Source organism: Ovis canadensis, chromosome X, assembly GCF_042477335.2.
Source record: "Ovis canadensis isolate MfBH-ARS-UI-01 breed Bighorn chromosome X, ARS-UI_OviCan_v2, whole genome shotgun sequence".
NCBI classification, from domain to species: Eukaryota; Metazoa; Chordata; class Mammalia; order Artiodactyla; family Bovidae; genus Ovis; species Ovis canadensis.
In genome coordinates this window covers 19,664,246-19,687,727 of record NC_091727.1, presented here as the reverse complement: position 1 = coordinate 19,687,727, position 23,482 = coordinate 19,664,246, and the positions used below count along the sequence as shown (strand labels likewise).

General features: G+C 44.9%; 1 protein-coding gene across 2 annotated transcripts in view; it reads left to right on the top strand.

Annotated features, from left to right (window-relative positions):
* Positions 1-23,482, top strand: part of MAP7D2 (MAP7 domain containing 2) — a 98,010-nt gene that overhangs the window by 40,937 nt on the left and 33,591 nt on the right. For both annotated transcript variants that reach the window (XM_070289569.1, XM_070289568.1), the window contains exons 2-6: positions 6,547-6,624; positions 7,758-7,921; positions 14,637-14,751; positions 17,935-18,045; positions 22,657-22,787. In XM_070289569.1, the coding sequence (XP_070145670.1) occupies positions 6,547-6,624; positions 7,758-7,921; positions 14,637-14,751; positions 17,935-18,045; positions 22,657-22,787 (599 nt within the window). The remainder of the gene's footprint in view (positions 1-6,546; positions 6,625-7,757; positions 7,922-14,636; positions 14,752-17,934; positions 18,046-22,656; positions 22,788-23,482) is intronic.

Below are 23,482 nucleotides of genomic sequence, written 5' to 3'. Positions count from 1 at the left end.
GTCTCTGGGAGGGAGGCACAGGCACCATAATTGTTAGAGCTCCCCAGGCGACGGCCTGTGGCCACAGGTGAGGACCGGTGGTCTCCATGACCTGAGACAGATCATCACCGAGTTGTTGGTGCATCCCTGCCTGCCAGTCCACAGAGGGGTGGGCCCCCCACAGGAGGGGCTGGCAGACATGGCTTCCTATTTGATGAGCTCTTCATTCCTGAGTCCCTTCCCTTTGTCTGGGCATTGTAATTGCACAGACGTGAGCTGTCATTAGGAAGGTTACTTTAAAATTCATTTAATGCAGTCAGTTTTTAAAAGTCGAACACAGCTGGCTTCACTTAAAAACTTTGCATTTCGATAACAGTTATTATATAACATGAATAATTGACTAATATCAACTCATTGATATTCTAGAGAGAGAGTGCCTGAGGCTAATAAAATACATTTTTAAATTAGTTTTTTAAAAAGTCTTGCCACAGCCCAAGGATAACGGGAAGTTACTCTAAGCAAGAGCAGGTCAGCAAAGTATGAAATTTTATGCTCTTCTGTTCACAGAAAATAGTTGTTTGTCTGCTCAGGATCCCTGTTTGATTCTTATTTCCTCTAGGGGTGAATTACCCAGGAAAACGCCTCAGTTTCAGGGGTACACACCACCTCCTGAGCGTCCTCACCCCAGGAAGCATTACTGCATCAAGAATGAGGCAGAGGTGACTCTGGCAGGGCTGCCCCTTGTCCTTCTAGGAAGGTGTCACCTGCTCCCTCTTTGTCTTTGGGTCCCTCCCAGGGTTTTACACTTCAGCAAGTGGGCTACAGTCCATGGGGTCGCAAAGAGTCAGACACAACTGAGTGACTAAAGTGCATTTTGAAAAGCTCCTACTTTGAGGGTATTGCAGATTCACGCAGTTGTAAGCAGTGCTACAGGGGGACCCCGTGGACCCGTTGTGCAGTTTCCCCTGTGGCACTAACGCTGAACAGCAGGGAGAGATACGAAAACCTCCCTCAGCGACCAGTGCAAAGAAATAGAGGAAAACAGGAGGATGGGAAAGACCAGAGCTCTCTTCAAGAAAATCAGAGACACCAAGGGAACATTTCATGCAAAGATGGGCTCAATAAAGGACAGAAATGGCATGGACCTAACAGAAGCAGAAGATATTAAGAAGAGGTGGCAAGAATACACAGGAGAACTGTACAAAAATGATCTTAATGTCCCAGATAACCACGATGGTGTGAGCACTCACCTAGAGCCAGACATCCGGGGGTGCGAAGTCAAGTGGGCCTTAAGAAGCATCACTACAAACAAAGCTAGTGGAGGTGATGGAATTCCAGTTGAGCTATTTCAAATTTGGAAAACTCAGCAGTGGCCACAGGACTGGAAAAGGTCAGTTTTCATTCCAATCTCTAAGAAAGGCAATGCCAAAGAATGCTCAAACTACCACACAATTGCACTCATCTCACATGCTAGTAAAGTAATGCTCAAAATTCTCCAAGCCAGGCTTCAACAGTACATGAATCGTGAACTTCCAGATGTTGAAGCTGGTTTTAGAAAAGGCAGAGGAACCAGAGATCAAATTGCCAGCACATCTGCTGGATCATAGAAAAAGCAAGAGAGTTCCAGAGAAACATCTACTTCTGCTTTATTGACTACACCAAAGCCTTCTCACCATTCAAAAAACAAAGATCATGGCATCCGGTCCCACCACTTCACGGGGTGTCCCCATCACTTCCAAACAGATGGGGAAACAGTGGAATCAGCGACAGACTTTATTTTCCTGGGCTCCAAAATCACTGCAGATGGTGACTGCAGCCATGAAATTAAGACACTTGCTCCTTGGAAGAAAAGCTGTAACCAACCTAGGCAGCATATTAAAAAGCAGAGACATTACTTTGCTAACAAAGGTCCATCTAGTCAGAGCTATGGTTTTTCCAATAGTCATGTGTGGATGTGAGAGTTGGACCATAAAGAAAGCTGAGCTCCGAAAATTTGATGCTTTTAAACTGTGGTGTTGGAGAAGACTCTTGAGAGTCCCTTGGACTGCAGGGAGATCCAACCAGTCCATCCTGAAGGAAATCAGTCCTGAATATTCATTGGAAGGACTGATGCTGAAGCTGAAACTCCAATACTTTAGCCACCTGATGCGAAGAACTAACTCATTGGAAAAGACCCTGATGCTGGGAAAGATTGAAGATGGGAAGAGAAGGGGACAACAGAAGATAAGATGGTTGGATGGCATCACCGACTCAATGGACATGAGTTTGAGCAAGCTCCGGGAATTAGTGATGGACAGGGAAGCCTGGCGTGCTGCAGTCCATGGGATCACAAAGAGTCAGACACGACTGAGCATCTGAACTGAACTAACTCTCAGTGCAATAGTAGCTCTCAAAGCTAGGGTTGCTAACCCTGGCTCAAGTCATCACTGCCAATGCAGGAGACTCAGGTTCAGTCCCTGGATTGGGAAGATCCCCTGGAGAAGGGAGTGGCAACCCACTCCAGTATTCTTGCCTGGGAAAGCCCAGGAACAGAGGAGCCTGGCGGACGTCAGTCCATGAGTTCACAAGGAGTTGGACACGACTAAGCAACTGAACACACACGTGCGTGCACATGCACACACACACACACACACACACACCCATACCCATGTCTTTAGTGGAAGTCTCCTGGTGGTGTTAGCATTCGTGTATTAAGGTCACTGCCCTGAGCCTGTGAATCATAGTCTACCTCGACTTCTCAGGCTGCGTTGCTGCAGTGATGCTAACTGGTCAGGTCCACGCCCCCGAACACATAGGGGCTGTCTGCTTTGTGCAGTACCCCTTCATCCTTCGGGTGGAACCTCTTGGCAGAGGTCCCCAGAGGTTCATCAGGGATCACAAGGTGGAAATGGAGATATAATTATTTGGCTTCTCCTCAAATGGATGTTCTAGAAATGATTGCTTGACAGTTCTTTTAATCAGGAGAGGCAGATGCTATGTAGAAAAATGATGCCTTACCACAGTCTTACTCACCCAGCAAAACTCAACCTTGATTGGACTCTGAATTCTTCATTTGTGTGTGTCCCAGGGCAGTTACATGTGAATCACGAGAGTGAGCCTTGAGGTTCCTGGTTCACTGTTTTTCAGTACAGTGGTTGACAGCCTCATGTGGCTAGTGAGTGCCTAAAACAGGCCCAGTGTGATGGAGGAACAGAATTGTTAATTGCATTTAATCTTGATTATCTTAAACAGAGAAGAATGGCTTGTCACTGCCTTGTGAGAGTGTATAGAGATTCTAGGTTACCCACCTTGGACTGAGTCACTTCATCCCCCTCAGAGGGGCCCAAGCAAAATTGCATGGCACGGCTGCCCCAGGGGTCATCTGGCTACCCCCTTTCCCCACGCAGCATCCAGTCATTTCCAAACCATCAGTATGAAGAGGAAGCAAATACTTAGCACATCTGTTCACAGCTGGCCAGTGCCCAGCTCACAGTAGTGCTTAATCGGTACTTCTCTAATGAGTTGGTCTTGCACTTCTCTCCAAATTTGCATGTGCATTCTTGGGACAAGGATGGAACTTGTTCCTTGTGTATAATAGAGTCTCAGAAAGCCACGAAGCATTTATTCATTGGTGCTGAGATTGAGCTATTACGTTTCCTCTTTTGCCATGTGAGAAAGCAGTGATTAAGAGTGAGTCCTGGAGTCAGGTTCTTAGGTTGGAATCTGCATCTCCACTTTCTGATGGCGTAACCTTGAACAAGTTAACCTCTGTGTACCGTTTTTGTACCTGTAAGATGAGAGTCATAATAGTACCTCTGTCATCATGGGGTGATTGGGCCAGGTAAATTCAAGCAGTGGACTTGGTTCATACATTGTAGCCTCCTGTTATGACAAAGCAGGTCATGACTATGAGCCTGATAATGAAGATTTTTTGAAAAATGATTTGAGAGTGTGACTCTTACAAGTGCCCACAAGGGGGCAGCCCAAAATCATGCATATCTCTGCAACAGCCATCCTTCTGTTGGTAAAGCCTTAAGGTACCATGGCCAATTTCAAATGTGCTTGGCCCTTTTTCCTCAGTTTTTCTCTTTTTCTTCTGTTCAAAGAACACTTTCAGTGGTTCTCAGTCTGTATCTTAGATCTGGAGGGTGACAGGTCATGCCTGAGCTGTGAAGTAGATGTGGGTGCTGTTGCCAGCATCTGTCCAGGGGTTGTTGGCTTCTCTTTGTAGATTTTCATACAGAACAAATCCTTATTAATCAAATGCTTAAGGTAGAGACTAGAGGTTGAAAATGTTTAGAGAATCATCATGGAGAAATCTGGTTTTCTGTCCCCGCTACCCTACCACTGACCACATTCCTGTCTTTGAGTGTTGTGTATGCACCTTGAGGCTTGTGGGGTAGGGTGTGGCCCAAGCGGGTGGACCTAGAGATGCAGACCCGCCCTTGGCTCAGTAGGCCCTCACTCCCTGCAGGGAGGCAGTACCCTGCAGCTAAGCAGAATGAAATTAGGATTCTGCGACCAATGTGAGGGCACAGAGCTTCACGGATCTGGGAAACTGTGGGCTCTTGAAGGTGGATGGGGTTCATACAAGTTCAGGGGGTGTAAGGGAAAGGGGTCAGACTGGGAGAGCAACACTGATGAGCTGAGAAGTTGGGCGTTTAAATTCTTGATGCTGTTCGTGTCGTTGGTACCATTGTAGTTCAGTTCAGTTCAGTTCAGTTGCTCAGTTGTGTCTGACTCTTTACGACCCCATGGACTGCAGCACGCCAGGCTTCCCTGTCTTTTACCAGCTCCCGGAACTTGCTCAAACTCATGTCCATCAAGTCGGTGATGCCATTAATCATTAATCGTAATGATTAAGAGTTGACAAAAACCAAGTGAACTTATTTACAAAACAGAAATAAACTCCAGACATAGAAAACAAACTTATCATTACTAAAAGAGGAAAAGGGGATAGAGAGAAAATAGGAGTTTGTGATTAACATACATGCACTACTATATGTAAAATAGATAATCAGCAAGGACCTACTGTATAGCACAAGGAACTATACTCAGTATCTTGTAATAACCTATAGTAGAAAAGAATGTGAAGCAATATACATGTGTGTATGTATGTACGTGTATAACTGAACCACTTTGCTGTACACCTGAAAGTGACTCACAACACTGGAAGTTAACTATACTTCAGTGTTTTTTTTTTAAATGGGAAGTGGCACTTGGGTTGATTTTCCAAGACTTCTCTTGAGCTTTAATATCCCTGCTGCATAATCCAGGAGCAAAATTAGATGCTTCTGGGGAATTGTGACAACCCAGAGCTTATCACATCCATCCTTATCCGCATTCCTGCTGCTGCTCTGCGGTCCAAACCTCCGGGCCTCTCTCCTGAGCAGTGGAAGGCACACCCCTGAAAGGTGCATACTGTGAAGTCAGCTGTGATATTACCACAGAGGCGACCCAGGTGCTGGGCACATCAGTCCGGTTATAGCAGCACTAAAGCCAGTTTCTCCAGAATGTGGTCCTTGACCATTGTGTAAGTAATACTCATGAATGATCAGCTGTGAGCAAGTGCAGTAAATTATTTTTAATCCTAAAGCAACCACGAAGATCATTTCATCTTTGCTTCAGAAAGCCCTTTAGGGTCGTGTAGAAGATGAGTGGAGATGTGGAGCTCCTGGGATGTTTCCCGGACATTTTAGGGGGGAATTGCCATTTGTTCCATTTTATTTCTTATACTGATAAATAAAACAAAATGAAGTAACAAGTAAACAGGAGTACATCATATTCCTTCTTTGTGATTATAAAATGCTAAGATTGACATGGGAGCAAACTTAGTAGAACCAAAATCAAACTTGAGTGTTACTTTTTTCCAGCTCACTCATACATGCCCCTCAGCAGCTGTCTTCTTCCAGAAAGTCGAATGTTCACTAATAATAATAAAAGCGAAAAAGCGAAGTCGCTCAGTCGTGTCCGACTCTTTGCGACCCTGTGGACTGTTAGCCCACCAGGCTCCTCAATCCATGGTATTTTCCAGGCAAGAATATTGGAGTGGGTTGCCATTTCCTTCTCCAGGGATCTTCCCAACTCAGGGATCGAACCCGGCTCTCCTGCATTGCAGGCAGATGCTTTACCATCTGAGCCACCAGGGAAGCCCTAATAATAATAATAATTTGTGTAATAATTTTGTTTTCTTTTGTGCATCTGCCTTCCCCTGTGAACTGGACCAGGGGAAGCCTGGTAGGCTTTTCTGCATGTTGCCAGGCCTGTCCCTAATTGAGCTTTCTGACTCCTCTGGGGCCAGGCCTGGAGCCAGAGAACTAGGAGGAAGGTTAGTTCTCCAGGGCTGGCCTGGGGCCACTTCAGCCCAGCTTGGCAGGTGAGCGTGACAGCCACAGCTACCACTCCTCAGCTCTTAAGTCTGGGCCATCCTCCCCTGTGGTAGGGAGTGATGGATCACTTCACTCTGCGGGTGAAGTGATGTTGATGCTGATGTGTGTGTGTGACCAGACTCAGGGTGCGGCCCCAGCGCCCCCTGACACTCAGCAGATGGGGAGAGTGAAGTCTTTAATCGTGTTTTCTCGCTTGTAGGCATGGAAGGATTTTTAAAATCCGATGAGAGACAACGACTAGCTAAAGAAAGACGAGAAGAAAGAGAAAAATGTCTTGGTAAGTTGTGCACTTTGGCTGTTTAGGTCTAAGGGAGTAGAGATATGATGGTGTCTTTTCTCAGGATTGTTAGAAATTTGTGACTAAATGAGAAAAGAACTGGGACAGTTGCTAGGTCAACGTGGAAAACTGGGAGCAAACCATCATTACCACTGATCTGTTCACAGATATTACATAATTCTCAGAGTGGTTGATTTACTCCCTGAGCACGTGTTGAAGCTCTGTTACTGGCACTGCACTACAGCTGTGGATAGGGTGCTGAAGAATGAGAGACATTCTCTGCACACCACCCCCCTCTTCAGGCGACCTCTGCCCAGGGCAGCTGAAGGGCCATCCTTGGAGGAACAGAGGAAATCGACACAGAAGGCCATTTCTATGTTAGGACAGGGAACCAGTTGGGAAAGGCTGTCCTGTTGGGAAAAGCTGTCCTACCTTGCAGGCTGTGGACAGAAGCATCAAGGGTGTTCCCCACAGGGTGCCTCAGGTAGGTAGAGAGTGGCTTCCCTAGGGCACTGAGACGGAAGAGAAGCTTGTGAATCCGTCTCAATGACTGCCTCCTCATGGTCACCTCAGACATTGCATCCTCCAGGGAACCCTTGCCTGCTTGGCCAGGTGGAGTTAAGGCCCCTTAGTAAATGTCTCAAGAAGGAAGACAGTCCTGTTCATCCTCTTCTGTTTACTTTCACCCAGTTCAGCATCTGGTATGCAGTGTATGTACAGCTAATGTATCCTGAATGATGATACCCTGATAGCTCTCATTTCTCAATCCCCCATGTGGCCTAGCCACTGGGACAAGTCTGACTTGATGGTGATGACAGATAGAGCTCCCACGTGTAGGGGCGGTGACTGTCTGCTTTCTCTGCATTGTCTCATTCAGTCTCCCCAACACTGTGATGTTGCACATCCCCACTTCATAGAAGAGGAAGCTGAGGCAGACAGAGGATGTGGCTAATAGGCCTGGGGTCACCCAGCTAGTGGTGGAGGTGCCAGAACCCTTCCTCTCAGTTACTGCAGCCTACGATCCCTCTGGGTTCCTTTTTGGGGTTCGGTCTCACTTCTGCATTGTTGATATTAAGCCAAATGGCCTGGGGTACTCCGGTAATGACACCTTTTTTCTGCCTTCCTTCCCCCAGCTGCCCGGGAGCAGCAAATCCTGGAGAAACAGAAGAGAGCCAAGCTCCAGTATGAAAAGCAAATTGAGGAGCGGTGGAAGAAGCTGGAAGAGCAGCGGCAGCGAGAGGAGCAGAAGAGGGCGGCTGTGGAGGAGAAGAGGAAGCAGAAGCTCCGGGAGGAGGAGGTGAGGGCCGAACAGGAGCAAAGAGACAGATGCATTCAACTTAGCAGTTTATTGCTGTGTGACCTCAGATAAGCTGGTTGGCCTCTCTGGGCCTTAATTTCTTTGTCTCTGAAGTGAAGAGGGTGGACTTGCTGGATTCTAAGACATCCTCTTTCAGATGTCTTCTCTAATGATAAGACTCAGGGGATTATGGGTGGGGACTGAGTGACATACACCTGGGGGTTACTTGAGGCATCCATGCTTCTGGGGCAGACATGAAGCTGGAAGAAGGGCTGTGAGTATAGAAAGTAACGTGATCTTGTAGTCACTGCTGGAAAATCAAATAGCCTACCTTCCAATACAAACATGCTATTCTATTTATATTTTAATGCAGGTTCTTGCTTTAGTCATCCTTTCTCTCTAGTTATGTTTTAAAAAAGAAATGGAATGTAATTACCTGACAGAGTCCTTTATTACTAAACCTTGAAAGTATATTTAGAAAGCATATTTGGGGTATAGATTTTCTTAACAAGTATATTTTAAGAGTATAATCATAGCTTTGTATCAGGTGATGCTCATTTTTTATTCATAAGGTATAGTGACTCATCATTTAGTATGAACAATATAGAGGTTTGTTAATTGCCAGCACTGTAAAATAGAGTGAAAAGTGGAAGTGTTAGTTGCTCAGTTGTGTCTGACTCCTAGCGACCCCATGGACTGTAGCCCACTAGGCTCCTCTATCCATGGGATTCTCCAGGCAGAAACACTGGAATGGGTAGCCATTCCCTTCTCCAGGAGATCTTCCTGACTGAGGGATCAAACCCAGGTCTCCTGCATTGCAGGCAGATTCTTTACCATCTGAGCCACCAGGGAAGCCCATAAGATACAGAGATGTTGGTATAAATTCAGTATTTCTTTTAAATCTCTGAATTATCACTGTCTTTACCCTTTGGTTCTTTTTTTTAACTTAAAAAAAAAAAAACACACCACAATCATGCACACATACACACAGTTAGAACTGTCTTTGCCCACAGCGGACAGGCATCAGTGGCAGCTTCTTTGCTCCTCTTAGTGGATGGAGGCCTGAAGCAAGATCTTAGTCACAGTTCACTGTTGCTGTCTCAGCCGGATCCCTATGTGCCTTTGCGAGCTCCTGGTGCAAATCCCAGCTCTCCCACTTAGGCAGCCAGCAGCCAAGGCCAAGTCCCACAGCCCCTCTAAGAACTCATTCTTCTCAGCCCAGAACAGAGAGGTGGTCACAGGACTTAAAGAAGGTGACTTTTGTAAAAGCACCGGCAAAGCACTAGCACAGAGTAACTGCTCCCTTCACTGACTCCAGCTGGCCTTGGCTGAAGCACGGTCAAGAGAGAGCTGCCCAGAAAAGATGATGGCACAGGGCGTGGAGACCCAGAGAAAAGCCACAGTGAGCTGGGCTGTTTCATCGACCGGGACGGACCTCTCCTTTCCCAGCTTGGGCATTTGCCGTGAGTCGCTGGACTCGCCCCTTTCTTCCCATCCTCCCGTCCTTGACTCACAGCTGGTCTTCCTCCCTGCACTTCCACTCCTGACCCCCTGCAGGATTGCTGATTGCAGGGAATGCTTGTCACTGCCACTTCCAGGAAAGGGTGCCTCAAAGACACAGGAGACACTTCCTTAGCCTGCACCACCCCTGACAGTGCCACACAGGTCCACCTCTGAGGCATTCTGCACTCTTATATTGAACAACAGTGCCAGAGGCATTTTAAGTCAATCATTTTATGTCGGACTCCAGTCTCTTGCAGATGAGGGAATGTCATGCCAGCTGATTAGTCCTGATGCAGCTGACTTGCTTGTTGTGCTTGGGCTGATTTCCTATTTGCTTTGTCTGCTCCCTTTCACCCCTTACGTGATACTGGTGGGTAGTGGGGCAGGCTGCCTGCCTATGGCCGGCAAACACACACCAAGCTTGCATGCCCTTTTCCCCAGACACAGCAGGGCAAGACTGAGAGCTGGGCCTCCCATGGGTGCAGAGCAACCCGAGGAAGCAGTGGGCTCCCTGCCCCACCTGCTCCTGCCCTTAGAGCCCCAGGAGACCTCAGTGGAGATCAGGGACTCTGCCCATGCAACCTGGTCATCACTGCTCTGCTGGGACTGAGGTCCGACTGGCATTGTCGTTAGGGATCTTTGGAGGGGATGGATAGCTCTCTGCTGCGGGAGCCTTTCCAAAGGAAAGCCTTTGCATTTGCCTCCATGGTTCGCTGGAGATCTTTGAGGAGGGCTGCTCCCTGCTTGGCACGTGGCTGTGGAGACGCTCCACAATGCCAGGATTATCTCAGTCCTTTCTGTCAGGGCCCATCTCTGTCAACCAGGGAGAAGCCTCTACAGGAAGATGGGTCACTCCATTTTGCTTCTCTAGCTTGCTAGAAAGTGTGTTCCCCACCAACTCCTGCCTCTCCAGTCTGATGTTAGGAGCTCAGAAAAGGCCTGTTGACTCCTCGCCTCCCCACCAGCCCTGCCCTGGCTCCAGGTTCCTAGGGTTGTTGACCTTGCTGTCGCTCTTGGTAACACCTCACATCTGTGCAGGTGAGCCCCAGACTCAGCGTGGATACCTCCTCTCTGACACCACAGAAGCCCCCAGAGGTCTCAAAGGCTAGAAGGTAGGCAGGCCTGTCCTAGGGAAGCGGGAGTCCAGTGTCCACTTGGCAGCCTGACCTTGAGCTCATTCTCTCGCTGCAGGCTGCCTTCTCCTTGGGGTGGGTTCTTGAAACCCTCACATGCCACATAGCTCCCCAGCATCAAGCTTCTGGAACCAGAACCTTAACCTCCCTGGGTTAAGGGTGACAGCACAGTGTACTCACCTTTCTCCACTCAGGGAAGTATAGTTTCATGACTCAGAACCAACTCCTTGTTCCTCCTGCTAAACAGATAACCAGGAAAGGCCTCTTTCAAAGTGTACCTTCATCTCTGTAAGTTACTTTAACACATCACGACTTCTTATCTTCTTCTTGCTTGATACCTAACAAAACCCACCAGGCTGATTGTAAAAACAAGACCTTTCTGAACTCAACTAAATGAAAACTTCTTAAGATGAGAGCTGGCTGCTCTTAGAGGGCGTTGGCTGGCATAGGGCCATGGTGATTATGTGGCTTTCTAGCCAGATGTGGATGTCTGTTTCCAGAGAAAAAGGCCCTCCACGGAGCCCTGCTTAGGACCATTTAGGGGCTTGTCCCCACTCTCTCATCCCCAAATGCATGGAGTAAGGGCAACGGGGAAGGTGTGTCAACCCTCCACTCCTGCCTGAGACACTGTCTGGGTAACAGTGGCCAGGCCGAGCCCTGCCACAGGCTTTTTATACTGCTTGGCCAACTCAGAGCGTCACCCTGGTCGTGGTTCTCCTGTTAAGTTCATCCAGGCATATCTAGGGCCAGAGCTCAAGGGGTCAAGGGTAAGTTGCCCTCATTCCTTCCTTCTGCTAAGCCCCACCTGGGAAAGGACATTCTAGGGACAAGAGTCTGCGTTGCCCTTTCGCCATTCTCTGTTGATGATCAGATGATACTCAGGAGAGCTAGAACTTGGTAGGATTTGCAGTATGCAGCTCTGATATTTATTAATACTGTTCTTCTGATGTGATTGAAGTTTCTCAACATGCTCCCTCATGCTCAGGCTTTCTTCTAACCAGTGATTCTCAGTACCATCCCAAGACCAACAGTACCAACATCTCCTGGAAATTTGTCAGAAATGTATTCTCAGGGCATTCACCTTGGACCTGCTGGCTCAAACTCTGGCAGTGGGGCAGAGCAACTGGTGTTTTAACAAGCCCTCCAGGGGATTCTGATGCAAGCTCACTCAGGTTTGAGAACCACTGCTATAAATTGCCATGTTAATAATCCTTCTCATCAAATTTGGATCCAGTTAGCATTGGACTTATGCTTCCTATTAGCTTGTAAATTTGAATGACCTGTAATATAGGTAATATCATCCCCATTTTATAGATAAGGGAACTAATGCCCAAGGACGGCATCAAATGATTTACTCAGGATCATGGGGCTAAAAGATAGCAGGCAGAAGTGGGATTTGAATTCATAGCTTCTGACTCCAAATCTAGGATTCTTTACAGTCTTATCACAGGAAGGAACAGAAAAATCCACACACATACTATGTAATACGGGACTAAATAGGACTAACCTCTAATAAGAGTGAAGTTTTGGTTTGGCATGTTTGGAAAAAGCATCATCCCATTCTGACAACTTTGGGTTTTATAAGCCCACTTACCATAGAGCTTGGTTTGTTGTTGTTCAGTTGCTAAGTCATGTCTGACTGTGTGACCCCATGGACTGGAGCCCGCCAGGCTCCTCTGTCCATGGAATTTCCCAAGCAAGGATACTGGAGTGGGTTGCCATTTCCTTCTCCAGGGGATCTTCCCAGATCAGGGATCAAACCCACATCTCACCCAATGGCATTCGAATTCTTTACCACTGAGCCACCAGAGACCTTGGTTATTGCCTATTTTGCATCATCTCCCCCAAAGGGAAGACACAAAGTGATTGTGTCTTCTCTCAGGGGTAATGTCATTTTCATAAGCCTGCTTATGATTCAAAGAAATGAATCGCTCATGGTAGAGTTTGGAGCAGCACAGTGGATTGGGGATGGATGACAGGTAACTTATTAACTCAGGAGTAGGTCTGGCTGTGGATGGCATTCCCTTATGGTTATGCCCCTAGATAGCTGTTCAGTGATGTGGCTGGCTGATCAGTCTTGGTGTTCTTAGTTCTCATTAGTGTCCAAATAGATGAGCAACTATCTTGTGAGGTCCTTCTGACATGTATGCAGTCTCTCATAACCCACTCAATACTAAATTCATTCTGAGGTGAAAGATTTCAACACTTAGATTAGGTCATTAGTTAAATCAGTTCAGTTCAGTCGCTCAGTTGTGTCCCACTCTTTGCGACCCCATGGACTGCAGCACGCCAGGCTTCCCTGTCCATCACCAACTCCCAGAGCTTACTCAAACTCACGTCTATTGAGTTGGTAATGCCATCCAACCATCTCATCCTCTCTGGTCCCCTTCTGCCTTCAGTCTTTCCAAGTATCAAGGTCTTTTCCAGTGAGTCAGTTCTTCCCGTCAGGTGGCCAAAGTATTGGAATTTCAGCATCAGTCCTTGCAATGAATATTCAGGACTGATTTCATTTAGGAAAGTTAAATACTTGATGTTAAATCTACATAATGAAATACTGTTGAGCTCCAATCTTGAGTGACCAGACTTCAGTCCTCAAATAGTTAAGAAGTTCTTTCTAGTTCCTCCAAGCCCTTATCTTTTCTTGTACAAACTGCTGGGACTGACTGTGAGAATTTAATGGGCCAGGGTCGTAAGGACAGGATTCTGCCAGGAAATGCACACTCATGATTGTAGAGTCTCAGCCAGAAACTAGTGCACAGTTAATAGCAAATACAAATCTGAGATTTACTGGAGGAAAGAAATATCCTTTCTGCTCATAGGTCCCTGAAGAGGCCATCTTTTAATGCAGTGCTCTATGGAGGAAAAATTATGCAGCAGAGTCTGCGATGTGGAGAATGCTCATCTCATTCCTCTGGTAGGGACAGAAAGGCAGATCCATGTGCCTCCTAAGTGGCCTTTCTGTGTTTCAAGTGAGTGAAATAAAGGAGCCTTTCCCCACTTCTTAAGTCATAGTCACTCCTTTGGTGCTACTCTAAATTAATCTTGCTCACTTCTTTATTTAAGCCATGAGAAAATAATATCTTTTGGGTTTGAAATTAGACTAGGATTAGCCCAGCACCTCCGGGTTAGTTTTATGAGGGTGAAAAGGTGTCCATGTAACCACTTACCCTGCGGACTTTCTCCAGTGGAGGCAGGGAGTGGATTTGGGATTTGCAGTGTCATTGAGGTTGTAGGGAGCACAAAATTAGGACAGCTTCACTCCAGTACCGGGGAGAGACTTGCCAGCAATCAGGCCCAACTTTATGAAAAGAACAGTTGGGTTAGTACAGGGGCGTGCTTTTGATAAATGCTCTGTTAGGAGAGAAACCTGGTTGTTGTTTTTATCTTCTGGCTAAAAACTGTTTAGTTCTTCCTCCCTTCCCCCCATCTACATGTGAGAATAGGTAAATGCTTAATTTTGTAGTCACAAGTTTCCCTACTCTTGTGTCCTTTAAAATTTTGAAATCTGCAGTATTATCCCCGGAATACTATGTATCACAAGCAGAAAAGTGTTACAATGGAGAACACAGTTAATTCCCCTTTAAGAAGTTCTAAGATGAAAATGGGACCTTGTGAAATAGACTTAAAAGTCATGGTGTATCACCCCAAAAAGTTATGCTTAAGGCTACTAAAATTCAAATTATATCTTAATTTCAGTTTGCTCAAATCATAGTGCTGTATGCTTTTCAACTCGAGAGGATGCAATTGGTTCTAGAGCACAATTCCAGTTCTGCTGGATGGGATTGGTGTCAAGGAGTTAACTCTGGCCTGGCACTATTCTTAACCAAATCAAAGCCTGGCTGCTGCAGCAGCCGCCTCTCTCCAGGGAAGGGAGAGGTGTTGGCGCTGGGAGCCCGCAGTAGCCGCAGCGTTTATTCTCCGCCCACTAAGAAAGCGCTGGTGTGGTGGGGCGAGCACGCGTGCCTGGGTTTTGGATGCAGAGCAGAGAGCCCTGTCTGGTGACTCACGCCCACGCAGAGGCACAGCAGTGCGGTGGGGCTGGGTGCTTAATGCTGCTCTCTCTTGCATGAACTGGACAGGAGCGGCTGGAGGCGATGATGCGCAGGTCTCTGGAGCGCTCGCAGCAGCTGGAGCTGAAGAAGAAGTGCTCGTCGGGAGGAGCATCACTGGCTGCCGGATCCGGAGGACGTGATGGTGAGTGAAAGACTGTCCTGGCATCGCAGGGCCCATTGGGGAGATCTCGGGGCAGGAAGGGGAGACCATGGGCAGACCAGCACCCACAAGATCTAGGGGTGCTTTATACCGGTCTGCAGGTACCTTTTTCAGATGTGTTGTTTAAAGCTGCCAAGCTTCCTGTGTATGCATTTCTTGTGAAGGAGATCTGTTCATTCTTCTTGCTTGCAAACAGCAGTTGATACAGTAACTGGGCTTTGAGGTAAAGCAAAAGAAAAAGCAAAGAAAATAAATGTAGAGCCTGCTTAATTGGATCCACCTAGCAAGCCCAGAGATAACCTGATTTCAGGGAAGGTCAGTGGCTGTGGACTAAGTCATGGCTACAGCTTGACTGGGAAAGGCTGAGCAGCAGTAACCCCTAAAGGGGGCTGGGGTCCTTCACTCCACATCATTTATTTCTGTTGCTCTTTCAGTTTTGTTTCAAGGTGACTTATTTATTTCATTATCCAGTTCATACTCATCTTTAAATTTTCAGATGTTTAATTTAATGTATGGATTGTTACTAGTCCCTGGGTGGCTTTGCCATCTTTTTAGTGTCTTCTTTCTGTATCTGCCATTATGTTATGCAGGAGTTGTATATCAGCTCTTTCCGAGAGCAAATGGGTTTACATGTGTGGTACAGTTTCATGACTTTATTATATTGTTCTTATGACCGAAGTGACTTAGCATACACAATCTTTTGTCAGTGAATATATTTTTCTGTTTTAATCTGGAGAAGTTAACAACCCATCCCAGATACTTTTTCTAATTTCCTAATGCAAGTGAGAATCAACCAGCAGTTGGAACTTTTTTCTTTTACCTCTCTTTGGTCTGATTTTTTTTTGCTGTGTAGGTGAATCAGGAAATACCCCACCCCCTCCTCTAGGTTTAGCAGCCAGCACCCTCCCTCTGGACCCAGGGACCACTGCCGCCGCTGCTGAGTCAACCAACGGTATATTTGAGCATCACTGTGCCATGGCGTTTTGTGATGACTGTCCCGGTCACCCTCCTCCATCACTGTGTCTGTCTTGAACACTTTTGCAATTGATTTCTTAGAACTTTTTTTCTAGAGATACAAATGACGTACCCATATTTCTTTATTCGTCATCGTGGAACATGCATGCCTTACATCCTAGCACCCTGGAGACATTTCATCCTTAGCTCACTAACTTCTGCCTTGAAAATGTTGTCAGTGTTTGACTTCTGTGCATTTAGATCTTTAACACTCTAATTTATCACTGGTTTTAGGCATTAAGTAGTAGTGTATTTCAGTCACTTCTGGTTACCAAAATCTATAATTATACAGTGTTAGGTATGCATTGGAGAAGGAAATGGCAACCCACTCCAGTGTTCTTGCCGGAAGAATCCCAGGGACGGGGGAGCCTGGTGGGCTACCGTCTCTGGGGTTGCATGGAGTCGGACACGACTGAAGCAACTTAGCAGCAGCAGCAGGTATGAATGTTACGGATTCCTATAGAGGCATTTGAGTTTATCAGTACTAACACTGTGAATCCAGAAAAGGAGATAAATTGGCTTCGTTCTTGATTTCCTCTCTCTAATAGGCTCTCTGTTTTGTATACAGGCCTGGGAAATTCTTAGGGTCTAGATCAAGAACAGAACTAGCAAAACCTTGCTCCCATTTAATGATGACTTCAGAAATTCAACTCATCTTTGGCTGGCAGAGAAAAAACAAGATGTAACGGATACAATGTTTACCACCTACCCAGAAGGTCAAATTATAGCTGTAGGAATAAATATCCTTGATTTCCAGCATTTCTTTGACAAAGAATAATTTTTATTGGTGCTGCTGAATAGCGGAGTCTTTGCTGCCTGGACCACATTCATTGTCATGTGGGCACTCGCCTTCCGCCCAGAGAGGGGCAGGTAGAATTGACAATTACTCCTTGGAAATCACACCCAGAGCCCTGGGCCAGGGTGAGCTGAGGTATGTGACCAGAGCCCTCATTTTAGGGGAAAACCCAAAATCTCAGTAATCAAGATAAAAGAATATTTTAATCAAAATCACTACAGAATAATTCGTGATAAACAAACTATTGAATTTCCAAAGACTAGTACCATGCTGAGCCATATGGGAGCCTGAGGCAGAAGGGGAAATATGTATCCCTAGAGACATGATTTTATGTAATTTCTAATGGTTATTTTTTTCAGAACATTGAAATACTTGAAAAAATTACTGAAACACTGAAAAGTATATTAAAACTCATAATATTTTAAGTTTAAATATTTTATTTATACCCAAACAATATCATTTTACTGCAGTCTAAGTTATTTAAAAATTATTTAGGATCATCCGTTGGTCAGGAGAAATTGTCACACATGGCACTTCTTTCATTTGTAAACAAGATGAATAGAAGAGCAGATTTTGAAAATATTATTGATGAGTTTGCTTCCTTTAGAGCCGGGGCCACACATCTTTCCTTTCGCCTAAAGCTCCAACACAGCTTGGCTGGTACTGTTAGCACCTCTCCAGTTGTTGTGATGGTTTCCTTTACAAGCCTGTCTGAAATAATGGCTGCAAGTAAGAGCACCAAACCCAGGACTGCATGTTGAAATCCTACCATAAACAGTCAGAGCCTTTTGAGAAAGGGCCATTGTGACCCCGTTTCTTGATAAGAGCAAGAAACCAACTGCTAAAGGTTGTTCTGCTTTAAATACAGCTCTTTGCTTTACAAATTACTCCTCTCTGCAACCTGAGCTCTAGATAACCTCAGAAAAAGTCCGGTTTCAGCTCACACAGTCTCAGTCAGATCATAGAACATTTGGCAGTGGTGATTGGTCTCTCGGTCCAGGTTGGTTTTGTTTTCGTGTGGTCTGAATATACTTAAAAGTCCCTGGACACAAGGAAATGGTTGGCTGGTGGGATTAGCATGGCTTTAGTTGAACAGTTGAGTGAGGTTGAATATTTGAAATCGAAGAGAAGCACAAAGTTGAGCAGTGAAAGAGAAGAACTTGCTTCAAATAGATGGTTGCTGTGGCCCAGGCCTTCTCAGACTTGCTCAGTAGAGAGCAGGGAGCTGGAGGCAGCGTGCTGTGCCGCAGTGGTTTCAGAGGCGTGTGGATGAGGACAGGAAGAACACTTTGGAAAATGTGTTTCTTGGTTGAGAGTGGTGTGAATACCAATGTCTTTAATGCGTTTCTCTGCAGCATGTGACAAACTTTCAACATCAACCATGAATTTGCCAAAGCAGACGGAGCCTCCCATGAGTAAGCGCCTGTCTTCATCCACTGCGGCAATATCCTATTCCCCAGACCGAGGCAAGTGAACGTGTAGACCTGGTCTCTCCAGTTTTCTTCTCTCTAGTGTGAGCATTGGTGTTAATGTCAGTCTTTGTGAGAGCCCCTCTTTTGAGCCTTCTTCAAATACCCCCAATCTCCTAGCCTTGTGATCTGTTTGTGGGAGCCCCCGGGCCTCACTAATGGGACTTTGGAAAGTGGCATTGCTCTTTAGAGCAAGGTCATTGTTGGAAAGGGACAGGAGTTAATGCTAGTCTCCCAGTCTGAAAGAGACTTCCATTTTCCACAGTGCACATAGACGTTATCGTGGCCTGGAGTTAATTGACCAGTGGACAGATGTGACTGTTAAAAAAGCAACTGCCCAGTTATTGGTGTGCTATTGTTGGTTAGCCAGACACAGCGGGATTGATGAGGCAGAGGTACGTGGGAGACTCAGATATGTGAAAAAATGGGGCTCTGCTCTTGTCTGTGATCTGTAAGCCTGCTCATTTCTGTTTGGAAAACAGAAGTTCAGAACTAATATGAAATCTTTAAAAGGGCGAAAGGATGGGTGGCATTTTCTGTTTTGAGGTGGGAGATGATGGGTATAGGACAGTGCCAGTTTCAGAAACTGAATAGATTCAGCTGTGTTCTAATGGAGGCTCAGAGAAGGCACTGTAAGTCTGAACTGATACGTTTTAGAATGTGTAGGTTAAGGAAGGGAGGGAAGCTCTCTATGCATTAAATGTGTATCTTAGCATCAATGAAGAAGTGTCCGGTGCCAGTGGAATATTTAACATGTCGAGTCATCACCAGGGGGTAAGCAGGATAATGTTTGTGACTTTGAAGATGCCAGTGACTTTGAAGATGCCAGTGTGCCTTCCTGGTTTTTTTCCTCTGGCTTTAACTTTGCACCTCCAGCACAGAGGTCTGTCCTGTGTGTCAGAGAACCTGTGAGTGTCAGTGTTGATGATTTCTGATGCAGTTCATGGTAAGTGCTAGAAACCTTGAATTAACTAAGAGCTGGATGAGAAAACATCTACTTGCTTTTAACTCTATGTATCTGTTCTATTTGTATGTCCTGTATGTTTTCATTCATTAAATTAATGTTAAATTCATATTTGCATTGATTAATGTATAAAGATAATCAGTATGATATTTATATATTGCTGGCCACTCAGTTATCTGCTTGTGGATTATTAATTGAAACTTTGAAATTCCCAAACCATTTTTCTGGCTAGTGGATATCCAAAAAATACAAAGTAATTAAAAAGTTAATCCATGATCACACAATATGTTCCAAACCATCAGAATGACATTTCAGTCACTAAATTTTAGAGTATGAATACTGCTACTTAACTCCATTAAAGCTGATAATTAGTTGGCTATTTTTATTTTTATGTTTCTTATTTAATCTTTGCCCTTGTTTATATGGGAAAAATATGAAAGGATGCACATTTCTACATTAACAAAATCAGTGTGTTATAAAATATTTCCTAACAGAGGACCTAAAACAAGTGTTTTGTAGGAGTAATCTTTTTTTCAGTGTTAGAGCTACTTTGGTGAGTAAATGGTTTCTTGAGTCCATATTATATCTTGAAAAATGGGCTAAGTCTCTTCTGGTGATACAGTAATTCTGTAGTAGCATATTGAATGAATTCTGGCACCCCAACAGAAGTAACGCACTCTCCCAAGCTCTAAATGACACATCGTCCATTTTCTTTTACTGTGACAAGCTCCAAAGCCATCCTTTGCTACAATATTTTTATTTTCCACATTCATTCTGCCACCTCAAAATTGATTTTCATCAGGCACTGTGTTGTTGTAGGCATTTTATTTTGTTTTGATTTTGCTTTTTAAAATTTTCATTTGATTCCACCCCTCAGCTAATTGCATGCACCTTAGTCCCATGGAAACATTTTTTGTTCTGTGACTGTTGACATCCACACAGGCTTCTTTAGCCAGAAGCAGAAGTACACTCGTGCCCTCTGAGCAGGCCAGTGACTCAGGTAAAAGAGGCCAAGCTGGTGACACTGAGAAAGGTACCCCAAGTGATATTGGTCAGCCTATGAGTTATTCCTGAATTTTTGTATCTTGCTTCCCGTTCCCTGGCTTCATGAAATGTCTTCAATGGTTAATAACATTTTCTATCCACCAGTGTTTTACTGTTGCTATGTTTCTTGTCTTTCAAGTGTCACAGAGGTGAGTAAGTTATTTTATGGTTGAGGGCATGTGGATTAGGAAAAGAAATCCATTTCATGAGCTATGGAGGCTAGTAGACTTTTTTTAACCAGACAGTTTGGTAAAAATAGCCTATACACTGCAATCTCAGAAATCCCATAACTAGCCCTACCACTTACTAGCTCTTACCACTTTGGGTAAGTTAATTAACCTCTCTAAGCCTCTGTTTCCTCATCTATAAAGTGGAGTTACTTTAAATTGGCATGAAGGTTAAATGAAATAGCACAGTGCTGGTCATAGTAAGCACAAATATCTAGAGCCTCACTAATCAGGCTCCACCAGATCTGCACACCAAAGTCCAGGAAACACTGGGCCACATCATCAAAGCCTTTCCTTGACCAAAGCAGATCAAACTGTCATGACATGGTGAATGGGGACTAGCGTTCTCTGTTTGCAAATAACACCATGCTCACATTAGGCATGTTGGGTCTCCATTTCAGTTCCCAAGATATAGTGTATCCAGTGAGATAACATATAAATGACATATTGTCCTCTACCTTGTTCTGTCTGTTTACAGGTAGTTGTGCAGAAATAGCACAGCAGAGAATATATAAAATGGCCAATAAGCACATGACAGGATGCTCAACATTCTTAGTCATTAGAGAAATGCAAATCAAAATCGTAATACCATTTCATACTTACTAGGATGACTAAAATTCAAAGAAAAAAGATAATACAGTTGACTCTTGAACAATTTGGCAGTTGAGGGTACCAGCCACCTCAGTCAAAAATCTGCATATAACTTTATAATCAGCCTTCTGTCTTGGTTCCCCATACAGACTCAACCAACCACAGATAGTACTGTAGTATTTACTATTGAATAAAATCTGAGTGTAAGTGGACCCATGTGCTTCAAACCTGTATTATTCAAGAGTCAGCTGTAATATGTATTGATGAGGATGAGGAGAAATTACAGCCTTCATACATTGTTGGTAAGAATGTAAAATGTTGCAGATGCTCTGAAAAACAGTCTGGCATGTTTTTCAAAATGTTAGAGTTACCACATGAACCAGCAATTCTACTCTTTGATGTAGAGTCAAGGAAATTGAAACATACACAAAGTATACAAGTCTTAGCATTATTCATATTAGCTGCAAAGTGGAAACAACCCAGATGTCCAACAACAGATGAATGTATTGAAAAAATGTTTTTCTTTATAAAGTAGAATATTATTCAGCTGTGAAAAAGAATGGATTACTGACACATGCTACATGATGAACCTTGAAAATATTATGCTCAGTGAAAGAAGCCAGGCAGAAAATGCCACAAGTGATATGATTCTATTTATATGAAATGTCTGGAATAGACAAATCCAGAGTGACAGCAAACAAGTGGTTGCTAGAGAGGAAGGGGAGTGGGTGCTTAATGGGCACAGAGTTTCTTTTGCAGATATTGAGGATATTCTGGAATCAGACCATAGTTATGGTTGCACAACCTTCTGAATATACTAAAAGCCACTAAATTGTATACCTTTAAAGGGGTGACTTTCTGATATATGAATTATGTCTCAAACAAATAAACAAAAAATTCCTGGGAAGTAGGAAGTATCCCCATTTTGAGAACAAAGAATGCATCAGGAGGACCACTCCTAGGATCGATGATTCTCTAGGAGGTCTCAGAGCTATGATTTATTGCAGCAAATAGCTACAGAGAAAAGTAGGTAAAGGGAGAAACTGCATGGAACAAAGTCCAGGGAAGAGAAGGCATAGGCTCCCAGCATCCTCTCCCGGTGTAGTCACACAGGGCACATTCCCCCAGCAGTGAGTTAGGACACATGTGAAGTGTTGCCAACCACAGAAGCTCATTAGACACTCAGTGCCCAGAGTTTTTATTGGGGGCTGGTCACATGGGCACCTTCTGCCAGGTCCATGCTCAAATTCCAGACTCAGAAGAAAAGCACGTGTTCAGCATAAATCATAATGTTGGTACAAACAGCTTAGGCATAGTGACCTACTCATCAGTTAATGGTGAGAACACTTCTGAAATCCAAGTTTCCAGTTGCTTACAAGGGTCAAGCTTATAAACAGGCCCTTCCAAGGACAGCAGTCAGGTTTGCTATGTTAACTCTCTCTTGTACAAGGGAATTGACATTTAGAGAGATTAAGTAACCTACCCAAGGTGAACCAGCTATTAGGTGATGGTGCTAGGTCCACCTGGCTCCAAAGCCCAGATTTTGAATTCCTGAGATGACCTAGACTCTTGAGCATGGGAGTCTTTTAAGATAACATCTATTCTGCATATACTAGAGAAAGTATGGCAGTGTTTTGAGAATGTGGATTCCTCGTCTCACGTTTTAACTGAAATATGGTGTTCTTCCCAACTCTCTGCTCTCCTTCAACTTCTCCATCTGTTCTCCCTGTGTCTCTGGCTTTTATACTGTAACTCTAGTATCCCATGCCTGTCCCCATGTAGCTCCTGCTGGCTCCCTTAAATCTTCCTACAAGTCTTCTCCCACTCGAAATGTCGAGAGGAAGAAGATCGCATCTACATCTGGTGGAGGAGATGCTGGGAAAGGCGCCCCTGCCGGAGTGGAGGCCTCTCCAGTAGGTTTCTACCCATTCACCCCTTGGGACTGGGTTATCTGACACTGTGATTATTCCCTGCACTTGACCTGGGGTCTGTTTCCGTGAGTCTTCAGGGACTGCTCAAGGAAAAGATTTGGTTTTAAATGGCACCCAACCTTTGAAAATCCTGTAACTTTTTGCACCCTCCTAAATCTTACTGCCTTGAAATAGATTTTCAAAGCCCTCAGAAGGAGGTTGGGGGTCAAAAAGAATGTTCCGAGTGCCCTTTCTCTGCTTCTTTAAGAATGTCTGCTTCTGGGCCAGTCTTGCTTCTACAGGCAACTAGAACTGAGGTTCTGGGTCAGTCTTCATCCACAGCAGTGGCCTTTGAAATTTGTTGTTGTCTTGCTAACACCATCAGTAAGGCAGATGTTGAGCAGTATCCCCAACTGTGTCTGTTTGTTTAGAAATTTTATATGCTGTATTACTTTCATTAGCTACCACTTGCTGTGTAACAAATCACCCCAAACCTTAGCAGCTTAAAACAAATGTGTATTACCTCACTGGTTCTTTGGGTCAGAAATTGAGGACATCATAGCTAAGTGGATGTGGTTCAGGGTCTCTCATGAGGATGTGGTCAGGATTGCAGGCAGCTAGGACTGCAGTTGTCAGAAAACTTGGCAGGGGTTTTCCAGGATGGCTTGTTCATGTGGCCCTTGGCAGGAGGCCCCCAT